The sequence below is a fragment of the Paroedura picta genome, chromosome 3, assembly GCF_049243985.1.
Source record: "Paroedura picta isolate Pp20150507F chromosome 3, Ppicta_v3.0, whole genome shotgun sequence".
NCBI lineage: Eukaryota > Metazoa > Chordata > Lepidosauria > Squamata > Gekkonidae > Paroedura > Paroedura picta.
The window spans coordinates 12,608,454-12,621,906 of NC_135371.1; the positions used below are offsets into that span (position 1 = coordinate 12,608,454).

Consider the following 13,453-nt stretch of genomic DNA (forward strand, 5'->3'; position numbering starts at 1 on the left):
AAAAAAATCATCAAGCAACCAATGACCAGGAAGTTAAATACTCTAACGTTCATAAACCATTATGGTCCCAATGTTATCTAAGAATGGATGTTTCCACAGCTGGTGACAATGCTCAGGATACAGCCAATGAAATACTTAATTTCTACCCACCAAACTAGCCCACTATATGTCCTAGCTTTTACTGGCAGGAAAAAAAAACACCTTGTTCTTTCTCTATTTTGTCCTTCCTCCTCCTTCTGAATCCTACCAGAATTAGGAAGAGAACTCCCAGAACCTGCCTTCCCTTTATTTGACTGGATTTCCTCCCAGGGGTGCCGCACGTTTCAGGTTGAGGGGAGTGAAGACACACAGAAAATTCCAAAGATCTCTTCTTAGGTATATTAAAGATTATGCTGTGGGAAAGCAGTGTGTTTTTACAAAGCCTTTTTGGGGTTTGTTAAATGTGTCTTAATGACCCCAAATATAAGCAATTCCCAGGAGTCAGAGAGGGACAAGGCCCCTCCCCCATCACCCATTTTAACTGCTGGCCTTCAGAGATGACGTCCTGTTTAAAAATCCATCTCTGAACTCTCTGCAGAAGCTGAGTCCTCTGGGGGAATGGATACTGGGGGTTTTGTTATGCTTATAGGAGGGCTGGTTATGGTTGGAACGGTAGTAGCCAAGGCATCTAGCTGAGAGGAGGCGAGGATCTCATGTTCAGGTGGCTGTGCAGAGGCAGAAGTTGTTGGAGGAGGAGGCTCTGTAGTAGTAGAGAGGCTGGACCTTCTTCCCGATCGAGTAGCACTGCTTGTTGCCTCAGTTCCCTTAGGTTTGTTGGGCTCTAGCAGGTCCTTCAGGCTAGGAAACCAGGACAAGAAATCATCTTTTGAGGGCGCTTCAGAACGTGACTCATCGGAAAAAGCATCTATCAAGGGCTTTAAGAGTTTGGGGAAATCAGAAATCGAAAATTTATCTTCATCGACTAGATCTGTTTCTGATTTCTCTTCTTCACCGACATCCGCAATCTCTTCGTCCACGGCTCTCTTGACGAGGAGGCTGAAGAGGGCAAGAGCGTCCTCCTCAGCACTTTCCTCGTCTGTCCTTGTTCCGTTGTCACCCGGTGGGGACTCTTCCACGTTGGCTGTTTCGGTTTCGTTGATGTCACTCACTGCTGTGGGGGATGCTGTGGCGGTGGGGTCAATGGACATAGATGTCACACCTGAAAGGGCCATAAAAGACAGAGAGGATGAAGGAGCAGATTTATAAACCGAGAGACCCAGAACTCAACAAGAATTCTCAAGATCAACTATCCATCTCCCCAACCACAGCAAGACTTCGTTACCATTCATCGGCACCACGTTGGAGTAAAAATATTGTATTTTTAATTGAGATATTTTTATCCTTCTCTTCCTCCAAAGGCTGCCAAGTGGCCTAAAGAAAAATGTCCTATCCCTTCAACAACAAAGGCTGAATGGCCAATTTCACATAGGTGGAAAAGTCTGAGAGGGTGGTCATATGGAAGCAGAGCAAATCCCGGTTCCACAAGATGCAGCCATTGGGCAGGTCCTCTCCCTGGCCTGCCATGGATCAGGCCCTCATTTGCTCTGGGCTAAAGGAATGCAGGAGAATCTGTGTTCCTTTAGCCGCTGGGGGACCAACAGAGCCTGGTCCCACAATGGCCAAGAGGGAGCAAAGAATGCCCTGGTTGACCTTGTGGTGTTTTGCTGCAACGTGGAGCAGACCGGAGCATTAAGTTTTATTTTGCAGGAAGTTGGGATTGTGTGGAACGTAATCCCACCCTCCTGCAAAATTTTTAAAAACCCACACACACCCCACATGGCAGAACTAATCCACCGCTGCTTTGTTTCCCAGGGAGACACATTTCAGGGGGACACCAGGTGTCCCACTGACATGTGTCCCCTGTGAGGACACACTTTGGTGCTGGAGCAGATCCAGCACCGAAACGTGTCCCCCACGAGGACACAATAAACTGCACCACATGGCCGGTGGCCCGGGACAGCCGCCGTCGTGCAGAATGGCCCAATGGGATGTCATTTAGCAGGTGATGTTATACCTCCATGCTATAAAAAGATTGAGAAGCTAACTTTCTACCTGTTTTTTTGTTTTTTTAAAATCCTGCCACTCCTCCAGAAAGCTCTGGGAGCAGAGTGGACAGTTTTTACCTTTCTCCATTATCTCTGCCCAACCACACCCCAAGGGACAGTGGTCTGGAGAGTGAGAGGAAGTCATTCCCCCGGAGTTGTGGCACCACAAGATCATTTGGACACCTCTCATGTCCATGAGGCAGTGGTATGGAGCCCGGGAGAGTTGTACTACAGGATTTCTCCACAGAGGCAGTTTGTTCTTTATTGCTCCATCTAAGGTGTTGCTGTTGTTGATGCCGCAGGCGACAGCTTCACACGCCTACCAATTCCTCCCAAGTAATAATTTGTTTCGATGTTAGCCTCACCCTTTTATGAGGAACAGATGACAACCCTTCCACATTTTTGGTACAACATCAGATGGGGCATGCTGTTCCCATTAACCAGATGGGAAACAAAGGCCAGGTCCCTTGCCCACCCCAGCAACCCAAGAGCGTTCACCATAACCTTTGCTTAGATTCCGACTTCATTTCCCATAAACCCAGAGCTCACGTGGCAGACCTTGTGCTAGTGTTTAGAGCCAATGGGATTACTCATCGCAGGTAGGTCGAGGTTACATTCTTCATTGATTGAATCCCGGCTGGGAGGAACCAAAGTCTTTTGCTGATTTCCACATCCAGAAGACAGTTTGGGAAAGCAGAAGGGAAAAGAAGGAACTTCTCTAAGTCATTCCCCCACCCACGTTGTTTTCTCTGAGTAAACACATTGTATAATCCCAGAGGATGATGTCACCTCCTTTTCGGCAGGACTTTCACAGACAGTCGACAGGTACAGCTTTCCCCATCACTGAATTTCCAAGCTGGGAAAGTTCCATATGAATATCCTCCTATCGTGTTAAAGGCACCAGGAAAGAAAGGTAGATCTTTAAAGAGGCAAATCCCTTTCTTATCATTTCATCACTGTGGCGAGTTACTGTTGTGCTATTCTCGCAACACTTTTTTGAAGAAGAAGAAGAAGAAGAAGAAGAAGAAGAAGAAGAGTTGGATCTTATATGCTGCTTTTCTCTACCCGAAGGAGTCTCAAAGCGGCTTACATTCGCCTTCCCTTTTCTCTCCCCACAGAAGAGTTGGTTCTTATACGGGACTTTTATCTACCCAAAGGAGTCTCAAAGTGGTTGACAATCTCCTTCCCTTTCCTCTACCCACAACAGGCACCCTGTGGGGTGGGTGAGGCTGAGAGAGCCCTGCTATTACTGCTTAGTCAGAGCAGCTTTATCAGTGCTGTGGTGAGCCCAAGGTCACCCAGCTGGCTGCATGTGTGGCAGTGCAGAATCAAACCCAGCTCACCAGATTAGAAGTCCACATTCCTAACCACTACACCAAGATGACGCTACAGTGTTTACCTTGGAATTAGTTTATTCACAAAACTAGCCAGAAGATCCAAGGGAAAATTAGTGATTTTTAAATTTTATTTAGACAGTCTACCTGATACCAGCTTCATCTTTTGGGCCTAGCTCATTCTGTATCCTTTATATGAAAACAGCAAATGGGCTATGACAGAAAAGCAGTCTCTCAAAGTGCTGACTGTTGGGGAAAGAGCATCAATATATCACTGAGAGCAGCCCAAACCCTTTGGGCTCCCCTTCTCACATTTTCCAGCCTGTGGCCCCCTTCAAATGTGCCAGTCCCCACTCAGGGGCCATATGACCCCCTTTGAGAATGGCTGTTTTAAAGCTCTGACAGAGACTTACGAGAATTCTTAAGACTTGGCTTTGTAATACTTCAAAGTAATTCTGACTTTAAAAAAACCAACAACATCGCCCCTCTGCATATAGCAGCCCTTCCCTGGGATTGCAATTGGAAATTTCATTCATAAAGCCATCAAGCTCCACCATGAAACCAATCACATTGCTTGTCACCTGCAGCTTATTTTAAAAGGATTCAAATAGGTCTTGCCTCTAAGAATCCCTGTGAATGAGCCAGGTCAGAAACCCCAGGGATTCATGAAACCCTGGTTGAGAAAGCCTGGGTTAAGCACATCCTATTGCAATGAGAGCTTGCTGGGGGGTAAACGGTAATGACTGGGGAAGGGAATGACAAAACCACCCCGTATTGAGTCTGCCACGAAAACACTAGAGGGTGTCACCCCAAGGGTCAGACATGACCCATTGCTTGCACAGGGGATACCTTTACCTATTGCAATGTACATTTCTCAGGTAACAGGCTAGCAGTATATTAATGCAAAGCACTTTGCTAAGAAAGCAAGATTCTCCACATTCTCTTACGTGATTTGAACTCTCTTCAAGATGGAGATAAGAGTTGGACTAGATGACTCTTCCAACTCGATTCTACTCGACTAGATGATTCTTCCAACTCGATTCTGATCCTGCGTAGAGCAGGGGGTTGGACTAGATGGCCTGTATGGCCCCTTTCCAACTCTATGATTCTATGATTCTATTCTGGGACATTTAAAAAAAATAATCTCCTTGTGTTATAAAAATCACCCCCATGTGGGGATGGTAGAAAGCACTGCCGTGGCCAGCTCATGGTGGGCCTGTAGGGCAGGGGAGGCCATTGTAACTCTCCAGATGTCCATGGCAGGGGCTCATGATAATTGTAGTCCATGGACATCTGAAGAGCCACAGTTTGGACACCCCTGCTGTAGGGTTTTCAACGCAAGAGACAGTCAGAGGTGGATTGTGATTGCCTGCCTCTGCGTAAAGACCCTGGTGTCCCAAATACTAACCAAGGCCATCAATTGTAGCTGACTCTGGTGACCCTGGTAGAATTTTCAAGGCAAGAAACATTCAGACAGAGGTACTTTGTTATTGCCCACCTCTGTGTAGCGACCCTGGGCTTCCTTGCCAAGCTCTCATTCAAATACTAACCAGGGGCAACCCTGCTTAGCTTCTGAGATCTGATGAGGTCAGGCTGGGCTGGAATACCTTCATGGGGAAAACCGAGCATGTGAATGAGAAAAGAGAAGCTTCTAACTTAGTTCTTTCCCCCTGGCGAACCAGTATGGTACATTGGTTAGAGGGCAAATATATATTCAGGGAGGCCTGGGTTCAAAGTCCTGGCATTGTATCCTAGTGAAACAACCAGCCATTGAGCTGGAATGTGAATGCTTTTTCCTAGCTAGGTTTGTGCTTCATTTTCCCCCACTTCAGTGGCATATGATGAAGGAAGAGTAAGATTTTTAAAAACCATTTTTTTTTCCAAACAGAGAATGTCATCTCCCTTATCTCATCTATCTGATCAGGAGCTAGCACACATTTTAATCTGACTAAATGAACTTAGACTGTCCAGTACTTATAACCTGGAAAGTTTTGTTAGTGTTTAAGTTGCTCTTGGGCTTGAATGATGTGATCCACGTTGACTTTGGATGTCACTTAACACCAACTTTGCCACCAGGTCCACAAGGCAGCTTTGGGCAAATCACTTCCACCAAATCCAATCCTAGATAAGGAAAGACTCATTGCTGGAGGGGAAGGGCTTTCTGCCCATGTTCAGGAGCCTTCTTTGTCTGCGCAAAAGGTATATGTATATCAAAACTGAGGCATGCTGCAAATGCCTTGGGGACAGAAGCCAAACAAAAACAACTGTGTGGAGATTTAGCACTCTTATCACCTTGGTGTGATAGCATCTAGCTCCTGGAAACTGACTTACGGATTAAATTCAAATTGGCATTTAAAGGGGATGTTCAGCACTGCAGAGAATGGAATGGAATTCTTCCCTCTACAGGGTTTGCCCCAAATCTATACTGCAATGCCCTCCGAATGCATAGACCGGTCAAAGTGTTGCCTAATTCACAGATTTCAAAAGGGAAGCTTTAGTGGTGCTTAATCCCATTCAACATTATAATTCAAATGCATCTATCTCAGGGCAAAACGTGGAGGCGGAGAACCCACGCTTCCGCAAGTCTGCAACAAAAAGGCAGGCTGTGGGCAGTCGTGACTGGCTGGCATGCCATGATGTCACCAAGAGATTTATTATCCTCACTCAAGATGTCCCTTCAGAAAGCAATGGATGGGTGCATTTTTGCTATTTATCTGACAGACCTATGTTCACCTTGTCTTGAATAGTGTCTTCATAAAACTAGAACTCAGGGTTACCCATTGAAAGGGACTGGGCAGGGGGGGGGGAAGGACATAATTCTACAATACATATGTAACACAGAATTCATGGTCATAAGCTGTGAGGATGAGGCCGCTGGCCTGCAATACTTTAATGGGGGGTTAGACAATATTGTAGACTGCAGGGGTGGCCAAACTGTGATCCTCCAGATGTCCATGAGCTACGATTCCCATGTGCCCCTGGGAATTGTAGCCCATGGACCTCTGGAGAGCCACAGTTTGGCCACCCCTATTAGAGAAAAGGCCTATCATGCATTAGAAACCACAAGAGCCAAACAGATTTTCCCGATTTCCCTAGAAGCGCAACAACGAATCACTTTTAGCGGAACTGTTGCAGGATTGTTGCAGATTGTGTGCGGCATCTTGCAGAACTGCACATTTGTAGCGTTTACAATTTGCAACCCTTCTGCTACATTAAACTTGTGCGGAATGGACCAGAAATGTCATCTGTAAGGCACTAGGCCTCTACTGGAAGATCCTTGATCAGACAAAGCATAGACCCTTGGGGCTTAAAGAACTGACTGATCACAGGCTTCCAGCCTAGACGTGCCCAGCACAGCCTTTGTGGTTCTGAATTTCCCTAATTGCCAATTACATTTTTATAATGAATTATTTAAGTAAAAATGATATGATCTGCTGCTCTCTGTGTGAAGCTAACCAGATCAGACACGGACCGACAGACAGATTAAGGTGACTATCAACAATAGCTTTAAAAAATTCCTCTCATTAAAACAATAGTAAAATAGTTTACCCCTCAGCACAGTGAAGAAGCCACAGTATTATCCACCTGTGCCCAAAGACACATAACGCAATTTAGAAAACGGATCTTTGAGATAAGATGGGCTTGTAGGCCCTCCAGAAAGGTCAAAAAGGAAGAGGCTGAACACACATCCCATGAAAATGTCTTCTGTATTTGATTGACAGTTGAAAACATTGGAAATCGCTCAGATGGCAAAATTGACAACTTATGTCGAAGATAAACAAATAGTAGACTTTAAGACAAAATGGAATTTATGGATAGAGTATATCAGAAAAAAGTATAGTTGTGGATTTATGACTATTGGTTATGATTTATAATTTATACGGGGAAATGAGAATGGATTTCCCCCCCCCCATATATTCTTCAACAAATACAGTTGGAAGTTATTATTTGTAAATGTGATAGAATCATAGTGTGAGACTTAGTCTGAGGAAGAGTGCTTGCACTCGAAAGCTCACGCCTTGAATAAATATTTGTTGGTCTTAAAGGTGCCACCGGACTCTGATTTTGTTTTGTTAAAGTGTATAAGGATAGAATCATAGAGTTGGAAGGGGCCATACAGGCCATCTAGTCCAACCCCCTGCTCAACGCAGGATCAGCCCTAGGCATCCTAAAGCATCCAAGAAAAGTGTGTATCCAACCTTTGCTTGAAGACTGCCAGTGAGGGGGAGCTCACCACCTCCTTAGGCAGCCTATTCCACTGCTGAACTACTCTGACTGTGACATTTTTTCCCCTGATATCTAGCCTATATCGTTGTAGTTTAAAGCCATTACTGCGCGTCCTCTCCTCTGCAGACAACGGAAACAGCATCCTGCCCTCCTCCAAGTGACAACCTTTCAAATACTTAAAGAGGGATATCATAATCTATTAACACGTAATTTTGGAGATGGCTAAATGAATTTTTTTTGTAATGGATTATAAATAAAAATTGAAACTATTAAAAAAAAAAGGAAATGTCTTCCATGATTCTTGAACAGTGTTGACAAAGGCCCCATTCTTAGGATGATCAGAGCAGCCACAAGGGTTGGACAGCTAATAAAGAGTGTTGGGTTGATCTCATTGGATGCACAGATGTGTGTAGACCAGCTATTATGGAGGGGACAGCCTAGCGCCTGCTGCTTGCTGTATGATCAAAACTTCCAGTGACTGTCCGGAATTTATAAGGCTGTTTCAAACGGGTTGTTTTTCCAACACTGAGGCTGCATCCGCAGCCATTGCTAGATATTTCACCATTGCTGCGTTCTAAGAAGTCTAACAACCATACAGGACATGCTTTACTTGATCAATATGTCTATTCTGTGAAGAGCAGGAAGAAAAAATATCAATTGATATATGACATGGAAGATACTGTTTCCAAGATCAGATCCTGGTTTCCGAAATAAAAAGAGAACAAGGGAAAAAAAACAGTGGCAGCCATTGGGGAGGGGCGGCCCATGACCCACTTTCAGAGGCTTCACAACTCAGATTTGGGTCCTGACCCACATTTCTCCAAGTTCCATCTTTTCACCCTCTGAACCACTGCTGTTCAACTGTCCCAGAACTGAGAAGAACTGGAGGGAAACAAGACTGTGTCACCTTGCGGCCCTACACTGAAACAGTTGTGATACCCAAAGGTCCCTGGGGTCTTGACTGAACATGGCACACACAACAGCTGCCATTAGCTGACTGGGTGAGATCCATTGGGGTGTAGTGGTTGGACTCAGATTGGGGAGGCAGAATTCAAAACCCCCTTCAGACAGAAAATTCAGTGGGTACTCTGAGGACGGGCAGTGTTGTTCAATTTCCACTGAGGACAAGCAGTGTTCCTCAGCTTATCTTGTAGGGTTGTTGTGAGGACAAAAACAAAGAGACAGAAAGGGATACCTCCTTGGAGGAACGGTGAGATAAAAATACCAGAGCGCCTCAGGGCAAATCACTCTCAAAACATCTAAACCCACCTCATAGCTTATCTGCCCTGCTTGCTCACTCTTCCCTTCCTCTGCTCACACCAGAATCATGATTCAAAGGTCCCTGGTTGGGGAAGCCTTCAGCCAGACTCCAGTTGGCCACAATGTCCAAACAAGGATTGGCGTTTACCTCCCAGAGTGGGACAGTTTGGTGTTTTCATAACATTTCTACAGAACGTTTACTACAATTCCTTCGGCAATGTGACGCAAGACTGAGGTGAATTTTCCGGCTCAGCGCCTCAACAACTATTACGTGTCAACGGTGATCGCTGATGCACCGGGTATCTCAGCATCTTAGCCTGGTGGAAGCTGGGAGTGGCAGGAGGGAATCGGCTAGCTTTGTTTATCCTTGCCATGAGCGTCCAGACTGGGCGGTTGTCAGACAGGTGCCTGCAGGGCTCCGGGGTCTGTGGCCAAAACCTGCTCATGAAGACAGTACCAGACTCAACCCCTGGCCTCTCCAGCCACATGACCTCGAGAGGCACGAGCGGGATAAATCTCTGCGCTTCTGGAGCCCTCGAAAAGCAGCTGCCACTTAGAGATTACTTTGAGCTGGCTGGAAAAGGAGTCTGAACACACAATGGCTGTTGTGAGGCCATTTGAGGCCAGCCCTAGCTTCCAAGTCTGCCCCGCAGGGCAGCTCCTAACTGGCTCCACGTTTCCCGAGCGATCCCTTCCCACCACGTGTCCATCTTATAGACTTTCTCTCGTTTGGTATTGCCCCCTTTTGTCGCCCTACCTGGCAGAAGCAAGGTCACCGCCAAAACGAAGGCCAAGGTCCCCCCCAGGGGCTTCCTGCCCAGGCCGTGCTTCATCCTTCCGGCTTCAGCAAGATCAGGCCCCCGTTTCGGTTGTGAGGACAGCCTTGGCACCTGGATGAATGGCTCCAGACACTCTCAAAGGGACAGTTTATATCCTTGCTGTTGGGGAAGAAAAGGGCTGGGCTTCTCAGACGGCCAGGGTGTGGAAATCTGTGATCACCTGCAGTGGGAGTTCCCGACTGTTTCAACAGGGCTGATGCTCTTCGTGACAGCCTCCAGTTGGGAGTTTGGCAAGGTGAGACGGGAATGAGGGGAAAGGCTCCGGCCGGGGGCCACCACTGCTCCCCTGGCCGTTGAGGGAAGGTTTCCCAGCACCCCTTGTCCTGGCCCAGCAAAATACAGACACACCCAACCCGAGGCATCCGTTTCTCCACTCAACAGAGACGCTTCACTCACCCAGATTGAGGAAATAGACAATAGGGTTCCTTTCACCTTGGGCTGTTACCACATTCTAATTCGAAGAAAGCTAAGAGGGTCATGGGGATGTTTGTTTAAAGAATAAGATGACTACACTTTGTAGGAATTTTTCCCATTGCCTCAGCCGAGAGGATGCTGAAATAGCTGGTCCTTCAGAGTTTCCATGCCAAGTCTTCTGAGTATTTGTGATACGACAATGGGGTGAACCCTGTCCCTATCTTACCAGTCCTCTGAGCAAGGACTGAAGTTTTTTTGTATCCTGAGAAGACTTCCTACCACTTAAATGGCTTTTCTTCTGAAGGAGGAGTCACTTGGATTGGAAAAGATCTCCTTAAGATGGAGGAAGGCTCCTTGCAGGATGGTGGGATCCACCCTATAACATGACAGTGGCTGTGATCCTCCTGCTCAAACACCTGAAGAAAGCAGCAACAGTTTGTCCTCTAATGCTCCAGAGAGTACGGCTGCATCTATTTTAGGTTGAACATAAACTCCCCGGTGGTAAGAACAGTTTGAATATGGAACCAATTACCTGGCCAGGGAGATTTCTATTAGTGGAGGTCTTCAAGCAGAAGATGGACAGCCAGCTGAATGGAATGCTCCAATGTTTCCTACGCTGAGCAGAAGGTTGGACTACATAGTCTGTAAGGCCCCTTCCAGTTCAATCAGTTCTTCTTCACCACACCCAGGCACAAGAAGAATTCACAACAAGCAGTTGCCGGCCATCAGGAGACCGGTGGGCAAAAACATGGGGAAGCTCCATCATAGAATCATAAAATCATAGAGTTGGAAGGGGCCATACAGGCCATCTAGTCCAACCCCCTGCTCAACGCAGGATCAGCCCTAAGCATCCTAAAGCATCACATTGACAGTGTGATGTCATTTCCAGGGTGAACAAGGAAGTGATGTCACAGCATCCACACAACACTCTAGGAATTCTCCAGAAACTCTACAGTTACTATAGCTTTCTTTGACTCCTAACACATTGTGTCAACAGAATGACATTACTTCTACAATCTTCCCAGAAATGCTGTCACACCATCATTGAAACAGTGATGATCAGATAGTTTTCCCTTGGTGCTCAACTGAGCAGCACTGAGCTGTTGCTGAGAAGTCGCCTGCTATAACGGGACTCATGGCAGTTCTACTGGCTAGTGACTGAGAAGGAAGGAGATCCCAACATTTGCATGACAACGATGGGATCACAAGGAATGTTAGTTCAGCAGCATGTGTGTATACAGCTGCAGAATAGCTAGCAGCACCCAAGGGCCACTGTTGTCATGGCTCACACTTGCAATGGGGAGCATGAGTCTCTTAGAAGTTGCAGACCAATAACCACTGTGTTGGAATTTGCAAGATCTGCAGTGTGTATAATTGAGCTAGACTATAAAGGTGTTCTGCAGGTGACTTCGGAGGAGATATACATTTAGCATAGATGAGATAGGAACTTCCTGATGGTTTTTAAATTATCTCCTCCAGTGTCCTGATTGGCCCAAGAAGAGACTTCCTGCTTGTTTGAGCATACTTCCTCCCTGCTTGCCTCCAAAACAGCAGTTGAACAGAAGAATGACAGAAGATAAGTTTCTTAGATTATAGGTCTCTGCGTCTCTCCTTCTGTACATAATTGTTCATCTTCCTAAATAAACCTAATTTATTCTTTAAGCAGTCTAGTGCTTTACTGTCTCTGCATGTTCAAAGTCTGCCAATATGTGAAGCTTCTAGGACAACTTTGTGGTGTCCTCCAGCAATCACCACTCAGTGGCAGAAGCCTATTATCCTCCATCAAGCTTCTGCTGGGCTCAAAAGCTGATTCTGCTGCTGGCTGGAACAACAGTCATGTGGTTGGTATAACTGGCTGAGTGGTGTCTTTACTTGTCGCCCGTAAACTTTTCCTTGCTAGGGCGGAACCAGAGCTAACCATAGCACCATCCCTGGAACCTGCAGTTAAAAGATCACAGGTAGAAGACTGACCTCAGACTCTGGAAAGCTGTTCTCATCCACTGGCCTGGACTTTTGCAGGTCTGACTAGAGCTTTGTTGGCAAACATTAGTCAAACAGGTAAGTCAAGAACCAAAGACCGGTTTGTGGCAGACCAGCTGGGATTCTTGCAAAGGATGCTGGACCATCTTTGAGGGGAACTACCCCTTTCTGTAAGTTAGATGCGCTATGAACCCACTTCCTCCCAAGGTGTGGATCAGGGCCACAGAATGGTCATTCCCAAACGTGAACGTGCTGTTGTATTACTAGTGTGCCACAAGAAACGAAGTCACGACATAATTAGGCACAATATATTCCAGATAGGAGGCTGCCTGTTGCAGCTCTGTAGGAGCCATGGGTCTGTGGTAGAGTATCTGCTCAGCATGCAGAAGGTCACAGGTTCAGTCCCTGGCATCTCTGGTTAAAAGTCTTGGGCAGTAGGTGATATGAAAGACCTCAGCCTGAGATCCTAGAGAGCTATTGCCAGCCGGAGTAAGCAATAACGGTCTGATTCAGTATAAGGCAGCTTCATTTGTTCATGTGCACGAGTCACAGCTCTGCCTTCCCTCCTTCCAATTGGGAGGCACGCTAATATAGAACAAGAAGCAGAAACACAGAAAGCAGATCATTCTTACTCTTCTACACCAGGGGTCCTAAACCCCCGGGCCATGGTACCGGGCCGCCAGCGGCCACGCATTCCTCCCCCCCTCCGCAGCGAGAGGGAGGGGAAGAGGCAGGTACGGCCGCTGGCACGCTAGCAACGCAAATGCACACATGTGGAGCTGCTGCACATGCGTGTTTGCCCCCTGCTGGCGAAAACGCGCTCGAGCAGTAGCTGTGCGCATGCGCGTTAGCGCCACCTAGTGGCAAAAACATGCATGTGCGACAACTGCGCATGCGCGTTTGCGAGCGGCAGCGGCGGCCGGGCCACCGGCTCTCTCCCACCCTCGGAGGTGGTCCCCAACTACAAGAAGGTTGGGGACTGCTATTCTACACCATAAAAGGGAATGCTTTTAAGAACTATGTGAGCATGTCTTCAATTTCACTGGCTGACCTCAGATTTTAGTACTTTGGGAGACAGAGAAACTACAATCTCCTCCCAGTTTCTCCACACCTTGCAGCATCATTCTATCATGTAGAAATATAGGACTGGGGGGAGGGGTGATAGAACAGCTGCATTCAAACTGGGATTCAGTTGCTCAGATGAAATACGGAGCCCCAACTTGTGGACTGCATAGTCCTACAGAACCGACGTTTTCTTTTTCTGCTGCTTTTTGAAAGAACCTGTCCATGCGTAGCGAGCAAAGTCTTCATGTAG

At 46.7% G+C, this 13,453-nt stretch overlaps 1 protein-coding gene across 1 annotated transcript; it reads right to left on the reverse strand.

Annotated features, from left to right (window-relative positions):
• Nucleotides 1-487: 487 nt before the first annotated feature.
• LOC143831544 (uncharacterized) lies at nucleotides 488-9,809 on the reverse strand. Its single transcript, XM_077324609.1, has 2 exons — nucleotides 9,663-9,809; nucleotides 488-1,198 (listed from the first exon to the last, which is right to left on the reverse strand). Exons 1-2 carry the CDS (start codon nucleotides 9,736-9,738, stop codon nucleotides 549-551), a joined length of 726 nt encoding a protein of 241 aa, XP_077180724.1. The 5' UTR covers nucleotides 9,739-9,809; the 3' UTR covers nucleotides 488-548.
• Nucleotides 9,810-13,453: the final 3,644 nt, after the last annotated feature.

Bases quoted from the DNA above. Each gene is read 5' to 3' on its own strand.
- LOC143831544 (XM_077324609.1), bottom strand. From the start codon at position 9,738: ATGAAGCACGGCCTGGGCAGGAAGCCCCTGGGGGGGACCTTGGCCTTC. The intron at 1,199-9,662 runs GTAGGGCGACAA...TGGCCCTTTCAG, and splicing joins GGTGACCTTGCTTCTGCCAG to GTGTGACATCTATGTCCATT.